Below are 24,073 nucleotides of genomic sequence, written 5' to 3'. Positions count from 1 at the left end.
CTTGCCCTCTCCCTACTCCCTTTCCTTCCTGACACAGTTTCTATGGAGACAAGGGTCCCTTAGTAATTCTTCTGCCAGAGCATCAAGATCTGCCTTTGCCATCCTGACAGGTTGCTGTGACGATGCTGTCACCCGGCTGAGAACAGGAGCCCCTGGCCTGAGCTGATGTGGTTGCCATGGAGATTGCTCTTTGCTAGAGAGGGTGACCATCCCTAGCCATGCTCTCTGGTAGCACTGTTGCCCAGCTGGGCTGCAGCTCAAGAATTGTAACACAAGCCTCCCCCTTATCAGTATCATTCCCCCTTCATGTATTTTAAGCAGAAAGCCAATATCAGTATTGACATGATTTATTATAATATAGCTGCTGTGTCTGAGTGTTTGCTCTGTACCAGGCACCACACCAAGCATTTTGTGTAAGTCTTCATGTGTAACAACAGCTTCCTTATGTACATAGTCCTGTCATTCCCATTTCATAGGTGGTAATCTTCTTGGTAATTTTTTTAATTGCGATATAATCTACATACCATAAAATTCATCATTTAAAAGTATACAGTTCAATGGTTTTTAATATATTCATAATGTTGTGCAATTCCAGAACATTTCCATTGCCCCCGAAAGAACCCCTGTACCTGTTAGCAGTCAGTCATTCTCCCTTCCCTCCAGACCCCGGCAACCACTAATCCACTTTCTGTCTATATGGATTTGCCTGTTCTGGAAATTTCACACAAATGGAATCATGCAATAGGTGAATTTCTATGACTGGCTTCTTTCATTTAGCCTAATGTTTTTAAGGTCTATTCGTTTGAAGCATGTATCAATACTTCATTCTTTTTATGGCCAAATAATAACCGTTATATGGATATAGCACATTTTGTCTGTCCACTTATCAGTTGATAGACATTTCTCTTGTTTCTACTTTTTTGGCTATGAATAATGTTACTGTGAATATTTGTGTACAAGTTTTTGTGTGAATATATGTTTTCAGTTTTCTTGGGTATATATCAAGGAGTAGACTTGCTGTATATAGGTAGGACTGGGGAAAGAGAAAGATAGATAGGATTCGAAGCCAGAACTCTACCTCCCAAAGCCACACTGACTCCTATGGTGATGCCCTTGCCCTCCGTTCCCCATCCAGGGGCATTCTCAGAACTTCTGAAGAGGCTGCTCACTTCGTCAAGTACCTCCTTCTCTGGCACAGGCTTCTTGTGCTGATTCCCACTCTGTTGGGGTAGGAAGAGCGCTGACCATGGCCTCAGGTCACCTGGGTTCAATTCTCGGTTCTCCTGGTGTTGTCATCTAATGCAACCTAGCTAGCCATGGTCTATGTGGTGTGTGGCAAATGCAAACTTGGAGTCTCTTGGGCCTGAGTTTGACTTCTGACTTTGCCACTTATTTGCAAATAACTGTAACATTGAGCAAATCATAGAACTGCTCCAGTGCTCAGTTTATTCATTTATAAAATGGGAATATTAATTCCTGCTTCTGAGAGGTGTTTGTGAGAATTAAGGGAGACAAGCAGGTAAAGTGCTTAGCAGAGAATAGGGCTTGGTAACTACTGATTATCATTATCCTTACCCTCCCAACCATTACGAGAGCTGTGGGTCTGGAGAAGCTTTTACCTTTGTTAAACCAATACATATCTGCTGCCTCTGGCAAGGAGCTTTCCATGTCAAGCTGTCAGCCCCACCCTTGGAAGGAGCAGTTACATTGCAAATGAACACCTACAGTTGGCAACGTCTATCCCTATGCCTTTTGATTTGGGGCTCATGCCTAAACCACTCTGTTTCCTCCCCCAAAATGGTCTCCTCCAGCCAGAAGCCACACAGCCTCTCTGTCTAGCAGTTTCAACCACTCTGGAGGAAGAATGCATCAGTCTTTGAGAGGCACCCCCACCCCATGTCCCTTCTAGAGTAAATTTCGCAAATACAGCACAGTCTGTGTTTCAGTGAGACCTTTCCAAACATCCCCTCAAAGTTTGGTGAAAATCTACCCAGCTGCTTTGGCAGAAGATTCATTTTATTCCTTGAAGGTTGGTCTTTGTTCCCGGGCAGCATGGAAGTGTGGAATGTGTTAGAGGGCAGGGGACCCCTTCAGAGCTGTACTCAGGCAGCCTCTCTGTGCAGGCTGAGGGGCAAGGACAGGCTCCATTAGTCCCCTGGAGAAAGACAAGGGAGGACAGAGCTCATGCTTCTACTGGGAGCCATTAGACCAAGAATGCTTCGAGGCACCACCCTGGATGCTCGAAGGCGGCCTTGTAAGTTGCTGGTGGGTGGGGAAGTCCCTGCTACATGCCATGCCAAAGCGTGTGCCCTCGGGGTCCAGCAGTTGGAACTGGCATTCCTGTTGGTGCCCAGGCACTGCCCTGCCCTGTCCCACCCTCCCAAGGCCCAGAGCCAGAACATCTGCTCCTGGGGGCTCCACAAAGAGGCTCTGATAGACCTTGGCCCCTTGAGGGGCACCACAGCCCCCAGGCCGCCTGGCCAGCTCCTGCCCTGCAGAGTGGAGAAAGGTCTATGCTTTGTGAGTCTGCCTTGTTTTCCCTCCAGAGCCGAAGGGCAGTGTGGGAGCCCACATGGCTTAGACGAGGTGGGGGAAGGGGCAGTTCCAACCCTAAAAGGCTGGAACCACTCTGGTCCTGAAAAGGTTTGCTGCTTCGGCCCCTCTTCTCGGCCCACTGCCTTCCCTTTCTGGTGAGATTCAAGCCATTCATAGCTCACCGTATGCCTGTTGAAAGGTGTTCCGTGACTTTTCTTGGGGCGAGTACATTTAAAAAATATTTTACTGTGACCTTTCTCCCTCCACCTAACAAGTAAACTGTGCTCAGTAGAGAAAGACTAGAAAATGCAAGTATGTAAACCATAAGGAGAAAAAATGCACCTGTAATCCAATATTCAGAGGGAATTACTCTGAGTAATTATCAAATTACCGTTTGAGTGAGGGATATATGTATTTCCGGTACAGTTTTTCTATTTATACACATACGCATATTGAAATGTATATGTATATGTGCATTATTTAATCAAAAAAGTAATGTAAGCTCAGTGAAGCAAAACACTCATTACGAAAGTACATACAAAGGCATGCCTGGCATAGCTCTGTGGATGTATACATCAGCCTCTGATGGCATTGGTTGCCTCAGGCAAGAGAACTGGTGAGGAGTTCACTGTATTCCTTTTGTACTCTTTGAAGTTTGAATCATGTGAGTGTGTTATTCAAAAAAATAATAGAAATAATAACCATACATAAAAGAAAAGAACGCCTCCCCTCACCACCTCCCTCAAATCTACTCCTGACTCAGCCTAACCCATGATTACAGTGTGGTTTGTATGTTTCCGGGCCTTTCTTTCTGCTCATACACCGCATATTTCTCTCTTTGTATTTTTAAAAATAAAAATGGGATTATATTATATACACAGTTTCTGTCACATACAAAAGAATGTAGCATGAACACAGACCGTTTTTTATAATGCTGGATGTTTGGGGTTTTCTTTTGCCTAAGGTGCTTATTATATAAATCAAAGATCACAGAGTCAAGTAAGCATAGGAAGACAAGAAAGTCTAAAAGAGCACCATCTATTTCAGTATTTTAAACACAGAACCAAAGGTCTAGAAGGAGCTCCAGCTGACCATCAGCTGTGGTCACCCTCAGGTTGGAAGGAGAATAAGTGGGGTGTAAATAGGGGACAGGGGAACTTCTCTTTGTCAGCATGGTATAGATTTACAGTGAGAATGTATTTTTGTATATTAATTTTTTTAAATATTGTGTAATAAAAAAATTTTTAAGAAAAAAATTGCTGGAGGAATATGTCCTCCCTCCAAAAAAAAAAAATTAAGGAAGAAAAGTGCAAGTTCCCTGTATTCTCATTGTTTTTTTTGTATTCTCGTCGTTAACAGGCTCATGTATGTATATCCTTCAGCTGTCTCCCCCTCATGCCCATGTGTGCATGTGCAAACACACACACATCTTATTTTTATAAAAATGGTAACATGCTTTCTTTTTAAAAAATAACAGCTTTATTGAGGTGTAATTTACATACCATAAAGTTTGCCTTTTCTAAAGTATACAGTTCAGTGGTTTTTAGAATATTCAGAGTCGTACAACCATCACCACTCTCTAATTCCAGCACATTTTCATCACCCCAAAAAAGAAACTCGAACCCATCATAGTCACTCTGCGTTCCCCTGCTGGCAGCCACTCATCAACCTACTTTCTGCTTTTGTGGATTGGCCTATTCCAGACATTTCGTGTCAGTGGAATCGTCTATGTGGCCTTTTGTGACTGGCTTCTTTCACTTAGCATAATGTTTCCAAGGTACATGTATGTCGTAGTATGTGTCAGTACTTCATGCCTTTCTGTGGCTGAATGATATTCCCTCATGTGGATATGCCGCATTTTGTTTATTCATTCAGCAGTTGGTGGACAATTATTTGGTTTGTAGGTTTTGCTTTGCAGGTTTCTTCTTTTTCTTACAAAGTGTCTCAGAGACTTTACCATGGCGGTGAATCTCACGCTCCCTCTGTCCTTTTTAATGGCTTTAGGCTTTATACTATCTCATTCCTTTATACGTGATGGCCGGGACCTTTCAGTGCCTTTGGAGACCCCTGGATCCACTTCCTGTCACCCCACTTCCTCCAGGGAGTCTGCAGTGCTTGAAGAGGCTATCGTCATCTAGTCTATGGCTCAGTTTTATAGATGATAAAGTGGAATTTCAGGGAGAGGAAGGGTTTCACTCAGGATCATAAACTCAGTGTTGTGGGGTTCTTAGAGTTCAGCTTCATGGCCCCTCCCCCTCAGCTTGTTGATAAGCAAGCTCAGATCTGCAACCCAGAGCCCTCACCTCAACCACTCCATGTGGGGATCTCCCTCTGTTCACCCTCTAACTGGACTCCATTTGTGAGAGGGGATCTTTGTGGGGGGACTTGTTTTGTGCCCCACACCCTATATCCTACTCTTTCCTCCTCTATTTTGAAAGATCCCAGGTCAGCCTTTCTCAAATTCTAGCTCCCTGCCCTTGGTACCCAGCAACTGAAATATCAGCTTCTGCCTCCTGCCTCATTTGCATTTCAAAATGTCTCTTTAGGATTTGATTGTGCTTTAAGATATACTTAAGAGCCCACCTGGAGTTCATCTTCCTGACTTTGTGGTTCCTACCTGGGCTGCACAGTAGAATCACCTGGGAAGCTCTTTAAAAATACTGATGCCTGCGATCTACCCTGGACCAATTATATCAGAATCTGCAGAGGTGGGACCTTGGGCATTGGTATTTTTATTTTGAGTTCCCTAGGTAATTCTGATGTGTACCCAGATTGAGAACTATGGGGCTACCTCTACTGTGGCCCTCGTCAAAGAAGGCACATTTTCTCCATCCAAGTCTTTGGAACTAGATCTAGACCTGTGTCAAGAACAGGTCCCAGGTCAGCTATGGATTTGCTGTGAGACCTCTTTCTCGCCTTCAGTAAAGGGGCAAGGGGGGTGGGGAGACTTGGATTAGATCAGTGGTTCTCCCCTTCAGGGATATGGGATGTGAGAGGTGGGGGGTGAGGAGGGCATGTATTCAGACCACACCGGAGCATTCTAAAAAAAATACCTGCCCAACTTGAAAAGTCGGAAGCAACCTAAGTGTGGTTTTGTACACTACTAACATGAATCGCCCCTCTCGTGGGAAGAAGTGTTCAGTGGAATCATGCATCTAATTGAATGACTTTTTTAAACATTGAGAAACTTCAGTAATGGTTATCGTAACCTTTCCTCAAATTCCCCTCTGTAGGGCTTGTGCCATTTTGCATTCTTGCCAGAGATATACATACGAGTGTTCCTGTTTCTCTATAGCTTCAGTAGAATATGTTGTGAGATGTTTGGAGTTTTGCCAAACTGATAGGTGAGAAATGGTATCTCAGTGTAGCTTTAATTTGCATTTCTCTATCATGAACAGGGTTAAGCATTTTCCTATGGTTAGGAGCCATTAACCTTTCTTTTCCTGTGAACTGTTTTTCATATCTCTACCCCATTTTTCTATAGGTTTGTTGGCTTTTTTATTCTGTATTTTTGCAAAGCTCTTTACATATTTAAGATATTAACCCTTTGTCAGTGTTACAAATTGCACATATTTTTCCCAGTTTGTCATTTATAGCTTTACTTTTCTTAAGGTGTACTTTTTCCATGTAGAATTTGCTTATCTGATCAATTGTATCAGCTTTCTGGATTTTCGAACCATCGTTATCGTTATAGTCTTATTTTGCTTTACTCTGCAGCCAAACTTTTACAATTTAAATTGTGGTCACTCATCATTTCCAACCCTCCTGTGTAATTATGATTTGTTGCATCAATAGTTATTCATTCTGAATTAAAGTCCCCACTAAATGCCAGTTCCATGACGACAGGATTTCCCCTGAGACAGAGATTTGCATGCAGAGGCTATTGGAAGAGACCCCTTGGGAATAACGCCATCAGGGAGCAAGGGAGAAGTTGAGGTGTGGAGCTGTCACACCAGTGGCTCAGCTGATTCCATGGGGAGCTCAGGAGCTGGGATAGCCCTTTAGAGTTGTCACAAGTTGAGGCAGGAGAGCATGGATCAGTCTTTGGATGTAGGCTGCCCTCAGCTAATGGGCATCGCTTGGAGGGGGACTCAGCTTCAAGGTCTTAGCTGGGGAATAAGTGTCCCTGTCCTAAAGGGGGGATCTGAGCAAAGCTCCATAGCATTTTCCCCAAGTACCCTCTCTGTCTTGGTTCTTACTGTGTTCTTTGCACCTAACTGTGCCTGGCACATCATAGGCACTCAGGAATTTTTTGGTGAATGAATGAAAGATAAGAATGGAAACCTAGATTTCTGGGCTTGGCCTAGGCCAGCTGGATCACAGTGTGGAGCTGGGAGAGAGGGGAGGCACCCTGAACAGGCGTGTTCAGAATCATCTCAAGTGCTTCTGGCCTGTCCCCCATTGTCAGCCCCCTGGGTGGTCTTGAGGGCCCTTCTGGCTCAACAGTTGGTGCTGGTTAAGGTCTGGACATGGCTGGGTGGGCTGGGGAGAGGGGGTCCTCAGTGGATCCTTAGGCTCTGTGACTGCTCTTTGGAGGCACATCACCCTCATGAGCTTTCAGTTCTGATGTTTTTTAATCTCCCTCCAGCATTCCTTGAAGAAAAGAGGAACTCGCTCCCTGGGGAAGACAGACAAGAAGCCTTCAATGCAGGTACTTCCTGGCAGCCCCCACAATCCCCAGTGTAGCCTCACTTCCAGATTTTAGTCTTAAGGCTCAAAGCCTAACTCCATGTGGCCTGGGCAGGGGGGTCCCCAGAGGTGTCTACCCCTCCCCAGCTTCTACCCAATCCTCCCCTTGTTCATTTTCTTAGCTTCGTTGCCCACTTCACTTCCTAAAACTATACCCTGAGCCCATGGTTGTCACACACTAGAGAGATAAAATGCTATATGTAGCACAGGCCAGGCATAGAATACAATTAGTTTCTAGTAGTCCTGGCTTGTCAAGGTGCCAGATACTTTTCATACATTATCTCACTTGATCCTCTCCATGACTCTGTGAGGGAAGGAGTATTACTGCCCCATTTTACAGATGAGGAAACTATAGTAGTAATGATAGTAGTGGTAGTAGAAGCAATAGTCACCTTGGCAGAACATTGCCTACTCCAGGAAGCCCTCCTGGACTCCTCAAGGGATGTGTGGTGCTCCATCCTTGCTGCTGTATTGTCTCCCCCTCTGCTTCCCTTCTGGATCGCCACCTCCTTGAGGGTCAGGGCTGTGTCTGCTTTATTCCTGTGTCCCCAGGATATAGGTAGTGCTCCCTGAAGTGCTGTGGCTGGTATTGAGCCTCCCAACACTAACCTTCCTTGTTCTTGTCTGTCCCTGTGCCCATCTGGCCCCAGGAGGACAGTGCAGACCTGAAGTGCCAGCTGCACTTTGCAAAGGAGGAGTCGGCCCTCATGTGCAAGAAGCTTACTAAGCTCGCCAAGGAGAACGACAGCATGAAGGAGGAGCTGCTCAAGTACCGCTCCCTCTACGGCGATCTGGACAGCGCCCTGTCGGCGGAGGAGCTGGCGGATGCACCGCACTCGCGGGAGACCGAGCTGAAGGTGCATCTGAAGCTGGTGGAGGAGGAGGCCAACCTGCTGAGCCGCCGCATCGTGGAGCTGGAGGTGGAGAACCGGGGCCTGCGGGCTGAGATGGACGACATGAAGGATCATGGGGGCGGTGGCGGGGGCCCAGAGGCACGCCTGGCCTTCTCGGCGCTGGGTGGCAGTGAGTGCGGGGAGAGCTTGGCGGAGCTGCGGCGACACCTGCAGTTCGTGGAGGAGGAGGCAGAGCTCCTGCGGCGCTCCTCAGCGGAACTGGAGGATCAGAACAAGCTGCTGCTGAGCGAGCTAGCCAAGTACCGCTCAGAGCATGAGCTGGATGTGACGCTGTCGGAGGATAGCTGCTCGGTGCTCAGCGAGCCCTCGCAGGAGGAGCTGGCGGCTGCCAAACTGCAGATCGGCGAGCTCAGCGGCAAGGTCAAGAAACTCCAGTACGAGAACCGCGTGCTTCTGTCCAACCTCCAGCGCTGTGATCTTGCCTCCTGCCAGAGCACGCGGCCCATGCTGGAGACAGATGCCGAGGCGGGGGACTCTGCCCAGTGCGTGCCTGCTGCCCTCGGCGAGACCCATGGTCCCCATGCCACCCGGCTCTGCAGAGCCAGGGAGGCCGAGGTGCTGCCTGGGCTGAGGGAGCAGGCTGCCCTGGTCAGCAAGGCCATCGACGTCCTGGTGGCCGATGCCAACGGCTTCTCAGCTGGCCTCCGCCTATATCTGGACAACGAGTGTGCCGACTTTCGGCTGCATGAGGCCCCCGACAACAGCGAGGGCCCCACGGACACCAAGCTCATCCATGCTATCCTGGTGCGGCTGAGCATGCTCCAGCAGGAGCTCAACGCCTTCACGCGCAAGGCAGACGCGGTCCTCGGGAGCTCTGCCAAGGAGCCCCCGGAGCCCTTCTCATCACTGCCCCCCTTGGGCTCCCAGGGGCCCTCCAAGGAGATTCTTCTAGCCAAAGACCTTGGCTCAGATTTCCAGGTAAGATTTCCCTGTCACAGACCTTGTTACTTTTTTTTTTTCTTTGATAGAAACTTTACTGATATTACACAAAGCACAGGTGGAGAGCTTAGACTTTCCCCAAGGCAAACGGATTCGTGTAATCTTCACCCAGAACAAAAACTGGAGCGCGACTAGTACCCCAGAAGCCCCTCCTCATGCCCCCTTCTAGCCACAATGCCCCACTTCCAAGGGTAACCTCTTGATTCAGTTTGGTCTGTCTATAAACTTTGTATAAATACAGTACACCCTGTACCAGGCTTCCTTCACCTACCATTACGTTTGTTGTCACATGTGGCAATAGTTTGTTCATTCTCATTCCCAGATCTCATTGAATGAATATGCCACAATTCACTTACTCATTTACTATTGATAGATACAGGGGCTGATTTTTGCCATATCTTTTTGATGAGGCCCTATCTTTTTGCCATATTGCCCTTCCTTCTATTTTTGTTTCTTTCACAGTTTTGTATTTTAAAAGTATTTTTTTTTTTTTAAAAAAAAGGACTTTCATTCAGGTCCTATGCAAAGGCAAGAAACTTGGCTTTCTAAAGGTCATGAACTTCCAGCCTTGATGTCTATAAAATACTACTTAGAAAAAATTAAAACAGCAAATGTATCTGTCCCCCCTCCCCCAAAAAAGCATTATTGCCAAAGTAATCTATAAACCTTCAAAGAGTTTCAGAACTGTCTGAGGTAAAAGCCTCCTCCGCACTGCTTCTCACTCCCTACAGGTACAACTTGTAATAGACCAGAGCAGTGCTGGCCGTTGCAGTGGCCACTAGCCAAATGTGGCTACTTAAATTTTAATTAATAAAAATCACATACAATTGAAAATTCAGTTCCTCGGTCACAGTAGTCACATTTCAAGTGCTCAGTAGCTGTATGTGTCAAACGGTGCAGATCTAGACTATTTCATCATCACAGCATGTCCTTTTAGATCTTTCTCTAATATATTCTCATATATTTGTTTCTTCACCCAAATTGTCTTATGTTATACCTACATAAGTAAATGAACAAATAAATATATATGACATGGGAAAAATAAGTTATACAACTTATTTTTCCCATGTCATATATATTTATTTGTTCATTTACTTATGATGCTGGATTTATTGTTCATATACTTTTCGTGCTCAGTGCTGGAGGTGCCACAGTAAGAACAAACAGACATGAGTCCTGTCCCCCAGCCCATATCATATAGTGGGGAAGAGAGATGTTAGTCAAAATATACCAATGAACGTGAAATTACACACTGAAATGAGGGCTCTCAAGGAACTCTCCTTGGTTCTATGAACAAGGAACTTGACCTAGACCCTGGATCAGGGGAGGCCTCTGATCTGAACTGAGATCAGAAGGATGGATTACTAGGGGAAGAATGTCCTAAGCAGAGGGACAGCCTGTACGAAGGCCATCATGGCCGGAAGGAACGTCGCGTGTCCAGGAACTAAGAGAAGGAGTGAAGCTGGACTGCAGAGAGCATCAGGAAGGCCCTCAGCGGGAGAGGGCTTTCCATGTCTATACAGAGATTTAGCTCTTTCTTTTTCACAACTACACAATGTGGTTGTGCCACTGTTTCTTTAACCAGTGCCCTGTCGATCTGGCTTGATCTTGCTTTTTTAAGCAAGCAGACTGTCCCATGTTAGGTCACCGTCTTGGTTCCTGTTGAGGTATAAATGAGCTGGGGCTGCACATGTGGCAGGACAGTAGAGGCTGGCTCAGAGGTTTGTGTACAAGACAGACATTCACAGAATCAGTGTTTTCACTTACCACTTACCTAGTTATTCATCTTTTGAACAAACATTCATCGAGTGGTTGCAATGCCCTCACCAGGGCTGGGTCTGGGCTACAGAAGTGAGTCCACATGGGTCCCAGCCCTCAGATATGTGATCAGAGCCTTTACAGAACTCGGAGGCCTGGGATGGGGCTGTTTCTGGCACCCATCAGGCCCCTCCCCATGGTTACCTTTGGTCTTTTCTGCCTGTGCCTCTGGGTACAGCCACCTGACTTCAGGGACCTGCCGGAATGGGAGCCCAGGATACGAGAGGCCTTCCGTACTGGTGACTTGGATTCCAAGCCTGACCCCAGCCGGAGCTTCAGGCCTTACCGAGCTGAAGACAATGATTCCTACGCCTCTGAGGTGGGCCTAGGCCTAAGTAAGCAGGGGGGTGGGTAGGAGGACAGTGGCTGGGACTTCCCCAAAGCTGAGTGATCCATGGGGAATCTTAGCTGGTGATGATATGGGTTTTGAGTATTGCATTTGGCTTCAAGCTTCCTGGAAGCCAGGACAAAAAGGAAAACAAGGAAATCTAAGCTGTTTTCCTGGCTCAATAAAAGGATGCTTATAAACTGTTTTGAAAAAATTGATTTTTTTCCTATATTAAATTTCACTGGGAATTCAGTAATTTATATCATTTAATGGAGCCATTAATTTATATAGCAGGAAGGCAGCAGGACGACTGGGTTTAAATCATGGGTTCACTATATACTGGCTATAAGTCACTTTACCTCTCTTTACCTCTCAGTTTTTCACCTTTAAAATAAAAGTGATCTCTCATAGGGTTGTCGAAAGGATTAAATACATGAAAAGCCTTAGTTTGTGCCTGGTCCATGTTGGATGAGGATGAAGAGAATGATGACACATCACTGGGCCTCAGAGGACCCACCAGTATGGCTGTGTGGCCTTAGGCACATTCTCACTCTAACTGCAGCTTCTCCATCTGTAACTTGGGAGGATTGGAGTCAGTGGTGGCTGTGGAATTGTTAGGATTCTCTGGTCCTCGGGGAATTCTGGGTAGTTCTGAGCCCCTCCCAGGCCTACTGAGCCTCCCCGTGGCACTGCATAATGAACCTGAAGCAGGAAAAAGGCTCCTATGGACTAGTTGGGGCTCCCTGAGATTTCTGAATCATGGAGAGCCCTGAGTGTGCCCCAGCCTGAGCACCCTTTTCTTTTGAGCATCTCTAGGAAGGCAACTTTGTGGTCCCAGGCAGGCTGGTCTGCTACTGTGCAGGGGGAGTAACTCCTGTAAAGCTAATGGATCACACTCTCTGCGTGGTCTTAGTTTCCTAGCAGCCAAAGCAAAAGCGGGGAAAACTACGAGATACATAGTTCTAATTTTCTGAGAAAAGGAAATAGGCCAGCTCACCTGCAGAGAAAATAATTTCCTGTATGCATTCAATTATCGTTTCACTCAACCACTCTTTATTGAGCAGTTACAGTTTTCTAGGCACCATGTCAGGTACTGAGTTCAAGGAGAACACCAGAGATGGCAGATCTAACCCTGCAAAACGGGCATATAAGATACATCTCAAGTCAGAGTACCTTCCCCTGCCAAATTTCCACATTATTGGCCAGATAATAAATGGTTTTGTTTCATTTTTTCCCTCATAGAGGGACATCTTGCCATGCCTGGGAAAGTTTTATGTTAAGAGTTAGAGTTGACATTTCCTTTTTTATCTTTCTGGTTAACATGACAGCATCAAAATTTCTATCTGTTCCTAGAAATACCTTAAAACTTTTTAAATTGAAGTATAACATACATACAGAAAAGCACTTGTAAGTAAGTGTACAGCTCAGATAATTTTCACAAATAGTACACTCCTGTGTAATCAGCAAGCAGATGAATAAACTAGCGCCATCCTGACTTCTAACACAGTAGATTAGTTTTGCCTATTTAGCTACAGATAGCTTTTAACACAATTTCCCTTGAAAAATAGAGTTTTGTTGTCTTTTTCTTAAGATTTTATTACGTAGTCATTAAACAACAAATAACTTCAACAAAATCCCTAAGCAGCATTGCATAAAGATATGAAGAAGAAAGTCAAGATCACAAGATTATCACATAATTCACATTTAGTATGTGTGTACCTATGACCTTCACATTTTTCCATTGAGATATGTACATATTTTAAACTTTTTATTGAAGTATAACATACATACAATAAAGGACACTGTCCTTAAGTGTATGGTTGAATGGATTTTTACATATGTGTAGACCCATTAAACATATAGACCTCCATCATTATTATCTAAGTTGTTTATAAATTTTTGCAATTATAAACAATGAGGCAATGAACATCTCTGAGAATCAAATTTAATTTCCACAGTATATTATTTTCTTCAGATAAATTTCAAAGAGAGAAATTATCAAATTAAAATTATAATAGCTAGGTTTGATGTGCACTGTTTTATTTAATCATCGTCACAACTCGCTGCGGTAGGGACAGCCATTGTGCCTGATATGTATTTGAAGGACACCTTGGGTCTGACTTCTGCTTCCCTACCACTCTCGTCCTTTGACCATAGCTTCTGTCCTCTTTATCTGTGCCCCTCATCCCTACCCAGATCAAGGAGCTGCAGCTGGTGCTGGCTGAGGCCCATGACAGCCTCCGGGGCTTGCAAGAACAGCTGTCGCAGGAGCGGCAGCTACGGAAGGAAGAGGCCGACAGCTTCAACCAGAAAATGGTCCAGGTGCGTGGTGCCCAGTGCCCTCCCTATACCTACTCCAACCTCTCTTCCCTGAACAGAGGTCCAGGGATCTTCAGACGGCAAGAGCGGCAGGAGAAACCCGAGTCTTCCTGCCCTGTGCTGCACTTGTGGTTGTGAGGTGTTACTGCTCATGAGATGATGCATTATTGTGCTAGGCAGGCAGGGGGAATCCTGAGCTTGTCGTTGACTGCCTATGTGACTTCTGGCCAATCCCATTTCCTCTCTGGGCCTCAATTTCCCATCTATGAAATACTACCTCCACCAGAGCTGAAAAACATGTAGCCAAAAGGCCATAGGTCTGCCTGGTAATCAAGCTGGTAGTCTCGCTAATAGGAAGTATTTTTTAAGCCCTTTCTGTATGTCAGGCCTGTGCACCATACTTTCCACACGTTATGTCTGTCCTTTAATCCTCATATCTTTCCCTATGAGATGTCCCCATTTTACAGATGGGGAAATTGATGCCCAGAGAGCTGTAGTGCTTTGCCCAGAGTTGCACATCCAGTCGAGGTGGGGCTGGGATTCTAATTCAGGTCTGGCTCCTTCTTGACCATGACACAGCATTGCTTCCTAGAGTACTACATGTTCTCAGCCTTCCTCACTCCCAGCATGCCCTTTGCTCTCTCGTGGGTCACCCCTCCCTGCCTTCACTGCTCGCCCTCCCAGGTTCCTCATTAAATGTGAGAAGTTCATGTGAATCATTGGCACCCAGTACATGCTTATTATATGATGTCATGGTTTCTAATAATCAGGCAGAACTGGGTTCAAATCCCAGCTGTCTTCACTGATTCAGTAACTATGCTGCTGCTTTTATGAGTTTCTGTTCCCTGGAGTAGCAGAGGGCAGTGTTTATCTCAACAGAATGAGCTGCTTGTGGTGGAATCCCTGGCAGGGATCACCAACAAGCACCATCCAGATTTTCCTCTCTGCCCTTGTCGGAAGCCTGGAATGGGGTGCGGTGGGGTGGTGCACGGAAAGACAGCTGGGGTTGCTCACGCTCCTGTCCGCCTCGTAGCTGAAGGAAGACCAGCAGAGGGCGCTCCTGAGGCGGGAGTTTGAGCTGCAGAGTCTTAGCCTCCAGCGAAGGCTGGAGCAGAAATTCTGGAGCCAGGAGAAGAACATGATGGTGCAGGAATCCCAGCAGTTCAAGCACAACTTCCTGCTGTTATTCATGAAGCTGAGGTGGTTCCTCAAGCGTTGGCGGCAGGGCAAGGTTTTGCCCAATGAGGGCGATGACTTCCTTGAGGTATGGTTCCCTGGGACTGGGGCGGGGATTGGGGGGGTGAGGGGATGGGGAGTTGCATTAGCGGGGACCAGGGGGACACCCAGTTGGCATCAGCACAGCCCTAAGGCTCACATATAAGCCATCAGCCTGCAGCTTTCCATCTCTGCGTTCATTCACTTATGCAGCATCTGTTTGTGAGAACCAGGTCCTTTTTGGGCACTATGGCTCCTGCTGGGGATACCATGGTAAAGAAGACAGACTCGGTCCTGGCCTCACCAGGGGAAGTCTCTCTGGGGGCTGGTAGGTCTTTAACGCCTCTCTAATACTTGCACGTTTCCCTTTTCACAAACATGAGCGTCTTCAGCAGGCAACAGTATCTAGGTGAACTTAATGATCTAGTTTTGTTACTGTTTTATATTCAAATATACTATATATTAATGTTTTTTACTCTTTTAAGGTATAAATTACATAAAATACACACATCTTAAGTGTACATACACTTGATGAAGTTTATAGTGTACATTTGTATACCCACCTAGATCACAAGAGAACACATTTCCAGTGCCCCAGAAGGCTCCCTCGTGCCCCAGTCAAGGTGGCCACTCCAGCAGTCAGTAGTATTCTGATTTCTTACACGATCAATTAATTTTGCCTGTTCTAGAAGTTCACATAAGTGCATGTAGTCTTTTGTGTCTGCCTTCTTTTGCTCAATATAATTTTTGAGATTCATCTGTTTTGCATGTAGTAGTTCATTCTTTTTTATTGCATTTTTGTTGTTTATTTTTGATTTATGAATATACCTATTTCATTTTTAATGTTACCTTTGATATATAGCAGTAAGTATTGGCTTTCCATTCTTAGTAATAATATCAACTTCCTTTTTTAGATATATTTATTTAACTAGAAAGAGTAGGTTAACATAAAAACATTAATGATAGTACAGGTAGTATTTGTCTGTGGCAGGAAACGTGAGGAGTGGAGCTTTGGGAATGTATGAAGCCTGGGAGAGCTCACATGACTCATTCGTCCCTCAGCCTATACAGGACCCATTGTTCCTCAAAGCCCCTGCCTCCTGTCATCATCAGTGTGTTAACATTGCTAGAAGGGGGCATATAAGGATGTTATACCTTAGTCACACCCACCTGAATTGGAACCACTCACCTTGGCCTTTTGAGTATAGATACTTCCGGTCTAGCCCATGTTTGACCTCCTTTGGCTTAAGCTACTCTTTTCAGAGCCAGTGGGGCCCCGTGGTACTTCCCAAGTCCTCATGTATCCCTGTTAGGGGACACCCAGAGTAGTCCCAATGCCCCAGAAGAAGGGGATGATGGTTAGACCTGACTTGTAGCAAGGGTTCCCACCCTTACCCCCAAAGGGGCTCATAGTTCTCCCAGGCACCTACCTCCTCCCAAAGGGCCTCTTGAGAGAGTCACTGACCATCATCAAATGGACCTGTTTCCTGCTGCCCTCACCCTAGAGTATCTGACACAGAGATACCCCTATGAAAATCAGCTCGAAAGCCTGGCACGGCCGCCCATTGAGCATCACCCTTTATGACATCTGGGCCTCCTATTTGAAGTCACTGTCTGCTTTCTCTTCCATGGCATTTGAAAATTTAGGGCCTTCTCTCCTGTTTGGAAGTTCAACACAGGCCTCTGGATGAAGCCTAGTCGTTTTATTTTTTTTAATGAATTTTTAAATTTTTATTTTTTTAATTGTAGTAAAATATACATAACAGAAATGTTACCATTTTAACTATTTTTAAGTATATAATTCAGTGACATTAAGTACATTCACATTGTTGTGTAACTGTCACACTATCTACCTCCAGAACTTTTTCATGTTGCGGAACTGAAGCTCTGTACCCATTAAACACTAACTCCCCATTCCCCCCTCCCCCCTCCCCTGGCAAACACCATTGTGCTTTCTATTCCTATGATTTTGTCTACTCTAAGTACCACATATGAGTGGAATCATACAGTATTTGTCCTTTTGTGACTAACTTATTTCAGTTAGCATAATGTATTCAGGGTTCATCCATGTTGTAGCATATTGCAGAATATCCTTCCTTTTTAAGGATCCTATTCCATGGTATGGATAAACCATACTATTTTTTCAGCTTTAGTGAGTTGTAATTGACATGCAGGAGTTGTATATATTTAAGGTGTAAACTTGGCGTTTTGATATATGTATACATTGTGAAATGATCACTTCCATCTAGGTAATTAACATATCCATCACCTCACATAGTTACCACTTTCTTTCCTTCCTTCCTTCCTTCCTTCCTTCCTTCCTTCCTTCCTTCCTTCCTTCCTTCCTTCCTTCCTTCCTTCCTTCTTTTTTTCCTCCTTCTTGTGGTGAGAACACTTAAGATCTACTCCTAGCAAATTTCAAGTGTACAATACAATACCATTAACTGCGGTCACCATGTTGGACATTAGAGCTCCAGAACTTATTCATCCTGCACAACCGAAACTGTGTACCCTTTGACCAACATCTCCCCATTTCCCCCTTCCCTCTGCCCTTGGCAACCACTGTTCTACTCACTGCTTGTAAGAGTTCAGCTTTTTTAAGATTCCACATTTGAGTGTGATCTTGTTGTTTTTGTCTTTGTCTGGCTTATTTCACTCAGCACGATATCCTTCGGGTCCATCCATGCTGTTAAAAATGGCAGAATGGAGTGAATAATATTCCATTGTGTGTATATACCATATTTTCTTTATTCATTCATTCATCAACAGACACTTACACTGTTTCCATATCTTGGCTACTGTGGATATTGCTTCAATGAATGTGATGGAGTACAGATATCTCTTTGAGATCCAGATTTCATTTCTTTTGTATATACACCCAGAAGTGGGATTGTTGGATCATGCTAGTTCTACTGTTTTTTACATTTTTGGGGAAACCACGATACTGTTGTCTGTAGCTAAAGTCCAGTTTTGGCTGCTAGGGAAGATACTTCCCCATACCCTCCAAAGTGAATTGCCTACAGGCCACATAGCCTATATTTTAAGTTAGTTTTTCTCAGGCAAACTTGCCAAATTTAGTGAAAATCTTTCCAGCCATTTTCATGTATTGAAGTAACAGAAGTAACAGAAATAACAAAGAAGTAACTTACTTTACAAAAACGTGTAAGCATAGAAAATGAAATATAGATGCCTATAATTAATAGAAATATACATATTTACTGAAAGAGACATAAGATATAAACATAACCACATACATGTACAATACACATATGTATATAATATGACAAAAGCATATGTGTATGTAATACATATAAATACATATTAAATACATATAACTATGTAAATAATAAACTTGATATACTTTCATAGTTTTGAAGAATATACATATCCACACATACAAAATTAAAGCTATGTATATGGATGATAACCCTCAGATGTTGGGTATTCATAGTGTTCTAGACACGGTATTAAATGCTTTAAGTGGATTATTGCATTTCACTTTTACAAATACCCTCTGATATGGAGACAATTATTATCCCCATTCTACTACAGATAAAGATCTTCGATTCTTTGTCCTCAATTCTGAAAGAGGAGCTCTGAGAACTATGTTTCTCTGTGTCTAACTCAGTTGAAAAAAGATGGCCCGACATTCATTTGGCAGCAAAACCTTTATTTATTCCATTTCGTGTTAATATTCATATGTTTTCAGGAGAAATATTGGTGTCCTTGAGCACAGGATGTTAAGCCAGACTTTGTCGAGGCTGTTATATGATACATAGTGTAGGTACCATATTATCTTTCTTAATCCTGATTAATTCTGAATTCCAAACACACCTGGCCCCAAGGATTTCAGAGAAGAATCGTGCACCTGTGTATATAGATAGTCAGACAACTGTATGTTTAGATACACGTGACCAGGAACAGAATCAGGGTGTTTATTCACACAGGTCTTGCTCCCTCCACGTACTTCCCAGCCTCAGTGCCTGCCTGAACCTGAAAAACCTTATTCGTTTGGTTCCTTGGATGCTTTTTTGGTTTTTCTTCTACTTTACTGGTTGTTCCTTCTCAGTCCCTTTGGCCAAACCTTCCATTTCTCCCTCACCTGATTTCTGGAGGTCAGAGTCACCAAGGCTCAGACCTCAGGGCTTTACCTGCACTTACTCCCTTGGGGAGCTCATTTGGGCTCATGGCTTAAATACCCTTACCTACACATTCCGAATATACCTAGAATCTACAGAATCTGACCCAGCCACACTGCCCCCTACAATCTGAGCTGCCATCCCGTCACCGTAGCCTAACTGGTCTCCCCACCTCTGCCCTTGCACCCTTCCCCCAAGCATCTTGTATTTAAACAGGAGGTACCAGGCAGCATGTACACAGTGTGGATGGTACCCCTAGAGTTGTGCGATATGGGGCTCTGTTGCTGCCCTATTATGAATCTCAACATAGCAGCTAGAGGGACGTTATGAAACTGAAAGTCAGGCCAGTGTCCCTCCTCGGCTCACAGCCCTCCCCTGGCTCCCATTTCACCCATAGTAGAAGCCAAATCCCTTATAATGGCCTGGTCAACCAGCCTTGTTCCTCATACTTCTTTTCCTCAAACAGACACGTTCCCACCTCAGGGCTGTTGCATTTGGCTGTCCTTTTCCTGGAATTCTAAACCTGCTGTTATGACCATGGCTTATTCTCTTACCTCCTTCAGAACTTTGCCCAAATATCACCTTCTCTCTCAGACCTTCCTTGATCACCCACGTGCAGCACCTCCTCGCTCCTTTTCCTGCTCTCTTTTTCTCCGTAGCACCTATTATTATTGACACTTTATTATACTTATTGACACTTCATACATTTCAAACACATACTTGTTTATTTTTTTGCTTTTGGAATGGAAGCTAAAGGGGGTTAGGGTTTTTTGTCTGTCTTGCTCACTGATGTATCCCCAGCTCTGAACACAGGGCCTGGCGCACAGTAGGTGTTCAATAAATATTTGTTGAGTGAATGATGAATGTAGGCCCAAGTCAGAAGATGGCTTCCTTCTGCTTCATTCCCATCCTGAACTCGTACCTGGGTCTCCTTGGCTGGCCTGGGACCCGTACCCAGATTCCATCAGCAACAAACCTGCCTCCCAGAAAATTTCCCTTTGTCTATCTAAACCTTCGGTTCCTTTCGAATAATGATGGGAGCGCCTGTGGCCCTTTTATTCCAGTCACAGTGCCTGCCTTGACTTGGACAAACAACATGGTCATTTCTGAGTAGCTCTCAGGGACGTCTCATGGTCCTTGGGGCAGAGGAGATGGTGGGAGGAGAGAAGGGCCTGACTCTCCAATTGTGCTCCTCAGCCCAGATGGTGCCCAGGGGTCAAAGTTAAAAAGTGGGAAATCAATGCCAAGCTGGGTGCCTTTGGTCCATTCTGCACGATAAACCCCATTCTTTCTTCCTGCCTGGCTGTGTAGTCACCCTGGCCTGAATCCCCTACCCCTGAGGGTCAGACCCCCAGGCACGATGCCCTCCCATGCCCTGTTGAGTGTGATTTTTTAAAAAATAGGTAAATAGCATGAAGGAGCTGTACCTGCTAATGGAGGAAGAGGAATTAAATGCCCAGCATTCTGATAACAAGACCTGCTCGGGGGACAGCTGGACCCAAAACACGGTTTGTTCTCTGCCTATTCCCTGTCCTGTCCATTTGTTCCTTTATCTATTTAGTGATCAATTCCTGCCACCTTCTCTGACCCATCTTACACTGGGTACTGGAGCTGCAGAGAGTTATTGCCTGGTCACTGGCCCCAGGTGATCAGTGCTGTGGGGTACATAAGTCATCCCAAGGCAGTGACAGAGAGCCAAATGATAGACTGTGGGGTCACAGGCAAGAGAGCAGTTAGTTCTGTTTGGAGTGCAGTAGACAGTATCACAGAGAAGCTGTCATAGGTGGTGGGTTTTGAAGGATGAATAGGAGTTTGCCTGATAGAGAAAGGGGGAAAAGCCATTCTGGACCAAGAGAACTATGTGTGCAGAGGTATGGCAAGGATTGGCTGCAGCTTGGGTTGTACATAGTCAGGGTAAAGACATCAGGCAAGGGTCATTAAGAGGTGTCTGGGGTCAGGAACCCTCAAATCAAGCCATGGGAGAGAGAAAGCAATGGGACCAGGCTCCTGGGGGCATGAACAATGAGCTTGGGTACAGGTGGGAAACAGATCATGGGCCAAGGAAGATGGGGACCCATTCAAGCAGTCAGGGAGGCTCCATGGTTTGGACTCCTTATCTGGCCCACAGTGGGTCAGAAGCAGGTCCTGAGCCAGGATAAGGATTCAGGGCCTAGACGCTTCAGGGCCTTGAAGAAGTCAGGGCCCAGCCTAGATTTAGGCCGAGTAATTACTGCTGTAACTAAAGGGATTTTTGTTTCTGTGAGGCTAGGACAAATTTGGCCTAGGAGATGGCCAGGGCTGAGATGACTCAGCTCAGAAAACTCAGGGCTGAGACTTCATGTGAGATGACCCAGAGAAGTTGTGGGACCTGCCCGAGGCCTGGTAGAGTCCTAGGCTGGACTCTGGGTGAATGCCACCAGCCCAGGCTCCCCTCCCTGCCCCTCTGAAAACTCTTGACCCAGGCCTTGCCCCCATCTGCAGCCCAACGAGTACATCAAGACATTGGCTGACATGAAGGTGACACTGAAGGAGCTGTGCTGGCTGCTTCGCAATGAGCACCGTGGTCTGACTGAGCTTCAGCAGCAGTTTGCCAAAGCCAAGGCCACCTGGGAGACAGAGCGGGCAGAGCTCAAGAGCCATACTGCCCAGGTGAGTCTCCTACCTGTCAGAGACATCTCCCCTCTCTCAGCCAAGCCCTCAGCTGTTGGATTTGGGAGCAGGATGTCCAAACTATTCTCTTATAAGCATAGGAACTCTCATCACCTCACCTTGTGACCCAGAGAAGGTGAGAGACTTTCCTAGAGTCACACAGCAAGAGTACCAGAAACAGTGGGGACCAGGAGTCTTGGAGCTAGGGAAGGAAGGTGAGCAATTGATAAAAGGGCATGGAAGCTTCAGAGGCACCTCTGTTGCACCATGTGTTAACAACTCAGGCCAGAATGCTTAAATGCCTATCTGTACCTGGTGATGTCCTTCACACACATGCCCAAACTCCAGCTGCCTACTGTCCTCATTCCTCCTTGTAAGGATCCCCTTCACCTGCTGCTACCTGGCTCTGTTTTGTTCCCTCCACTCAAACTGAGTAACTTCTCTCCCTACAACCCAGCATGACCGAAGGAGCCTTAACCAGGAGCTCTGGGGATTTGGTCTCTTTTGTGTACCTGGAGGCAAGTTGCTGCCCCATTCTAGTCTTTTCAGTGAAAGTGTGGGCTTCTTCCCACACAGGGAGAATGCCTGACTACCCTCATCCCCTGCCACAACCCTGCAGGGTCTAGCTTCCTCCTGCCTGCCACTACTGCAGGCTGCCTTCCTGAGCGTCATGAGCCCCTTGGAGGTGGGTACACTCATTACCTCTGCTGGACAAGTAACAAAACAGGCATAGAGGAGTTAAGTTTCTTTCCCAAGGTCACCCAGCTAGTAAGTGGCAGACCTGACCCTCACTCCCCAAACCTTTTCCCCTCCTGTCTCCCCATGACCATGATCTCACCTTCTTCCCGGTGCCACCATTCTCTCCTAACCCTCCCTGCAGCTCCTGCCTCATCTGCACGTTCTCTCACTGGGAACCTGAATGGCCCCATGAGGGTTAAGATCCCAGCCCACAGCCTGTGAGATGTGGGGTGCATTGATTCTAGAGGCTGCATGTTTACCTCCTGCAGTTTGGGACTGAGAAAGCCATTATGCTGGAGTGATTCCTGAACACATTCATTACCTGACTGTGAATATGTCCCCCACTAACCGTAAACCTATACTGCTGGTAAGAGTTAGTACAGTATCATGAGAAGCAATAAACTAGGGACCTCTGCCATTTTGTAGCTGTGTGACCTGGGATAAATACCCTACCTCTTTGAACCTCTTCTTCCTGTGTAAAATATTGAAAATGGCAGTTATCTTGCCAAGTTTGCATGAGGAGACTGAGATAGTGCCTGAAAAGCCCTTAGCCTTGATTGGGAGGAGGGGTTACTTCTGAGTGGGCAAGTCAGCGAAGGCTTCTGTGAGCGGAGCCCTCTTCCCCTGCCCCCTGGAGAGCAGGAGGGCAGAGAGGAGGGGCTTCCTGGTGCTAGCGCCGTTTGCTTTTCCTTCTGCAGATAGAGCTGAAGGCTGGAAAGAGCACTGGGGAGCGGGCAGGGCCAGACTGGAAGGCAGCCCTGCAGAGGGAGCGGGAGGAGCAGCAGCACCTCCTGGCTGAGTCCTACAGTGCCGTTATGGAGCTGACACGGCAGCTGCAGATCAGCGAGCGCAACTGGAGCCAGGAGAAGCTGCAGCTGGTGGAACGGCTTCAGGGTGAGAAGCAGCAGGTGGAGCAGCAGGTAAAGGAGCTGCAGAACCGCCTGAGCCAGGTGAGGCCTGTCCCAGCCCAAGCTGGCTCAAGCCACAAGGGGGAGTCACTGTAGGAAAAGGCCTGGGGTAGGATCTCCTTCAGGTATAGCTGGATCCAGGTGCTCAGAGAATGCAGTAAGGACTAGGTCTTTTTCTCTGCCATTCTCTCAGACTTGCTTTCCTCTGCATTTTATTCTTAGGCAAGCTGTCCTCAAATATGGCCACTGTTAGTTTTGTGCTCATATCCTCACAGCTGAGCGATTGCGGTGGAAAGAATTTCCTTTTCCACAAGGCTCTGATTGGTGTGAGTCATGTGCCCACCCCTGGAGCCTGCCAAAATCCAGGAACCAAGAGGGAAGAACCAAGAAAGGGCCCCTATGGGAAAATTGGAGTCCTCAGACCCAAAGAGGCTGGATAGGAAAAACAATCATTGACCGTTACACCCACCACAGTTCACATCACGCACCCAGCTTATCAAGCTGCTCTGTGCCCCTCTTTATTCTGGCTTTTTCCGTTGTTTTACTTTTTATTTTAATTACATAAATAAGGGCTTCATTTTTATAAAAGACCCAAATATTGCAAAAACATACTCCAACTCACTCTCTCCCTTTCTAAGTTTATATTCACAGAATTTGTGTTAATCATTAATTGAATTATAATGTATATTTTGTTTACACTTTATCTCTTTCATGGAGAGCTGTTCATGACAGACTGTAGAGGCCAGTCTCATTCAGTTTAACTGCTGTTTTGCATTCCTAGTATGGAGACACCATTCAGACGTGATTTAGCTGCTGTCGAGCTGATCTAGCTGTTCCAGGAAATGGAGCATGAATTAACAGTAGTAACAACTACATTATAGC

General features: G+C 45.8%; 1 protein-coding gene across 3 annotated transcripts in view; it reads left to right on the top strand.

Moving 5' to 3' along the window:
• Positions 1 to 24,073, top strand: part of MTCL2 (microtubule crosslinking factor 2) — a 68,107-nt gene that overhangs the window by 29,172 nt on the left and 14,862 nt on the right. The window contains exons 4-11 of one of the 3 annotated variants that reach the window (XM_039864255.1): positions 7,124 to 7,186; positions 7,875 to 9,056; positions 11,074 to 11,214; positions 13,420 to 13,545; positions 14,576 to 14,806; positions 20,300 to 20,404; positions 21,378 to 21,545; positions 22,982 to 23,203. In XM_039864255.1, the coding sequence (XP_039720189.1) occupies positions 7,124 to 7,186; positions 7,875 to 9,056; positions 11,074 to 11,214; positions 13,420 to 13,545; positions 14,576 to 14,806; positions 20,300 to 20,404; positions 21,378 to 21,545; positions 22,982 to 23,203 (2,238 nt within the window). Of the gene's footprint in view, positions 1 to 7,123; positions 7,187 to 7,874; positions 9,057 to 11,073; positions 11,215 to 13,419; positions 13,546 to 14,575; positions 14,807 to 20,299; positions 20,405 to 21,377; positions 21,546 to 22,981; positions 23,234 to 24,073 lie in introns of all 3 variants that reach the window. The other 2 variants (XM_039864254.1, XM_039864256.1) reach the window with 2 other exon arrangements.

The sequence above is a fragment of the Pteropus medius genome, unplaced genomic scaffold, assembly GCF_902729225.1.
Source record: "Pteropus medius unplaced genomic scaffold, Ma_sr-lr_union100, whole genome shotgun sequence".
In the NCBI taxonomy this organism is placed as follows: domain Eukaryota; kingdom Metazoa; phylum Chordata; class Mammalia; order Chiroptera; family Pteropodidae; genus Pteropus; species Pteropus medius.
The sequence above is the reverse complement of the archived record's forward strand: the minus strand, read 5'-3'. Positions and strand labels throughout refer to the sequence as shown.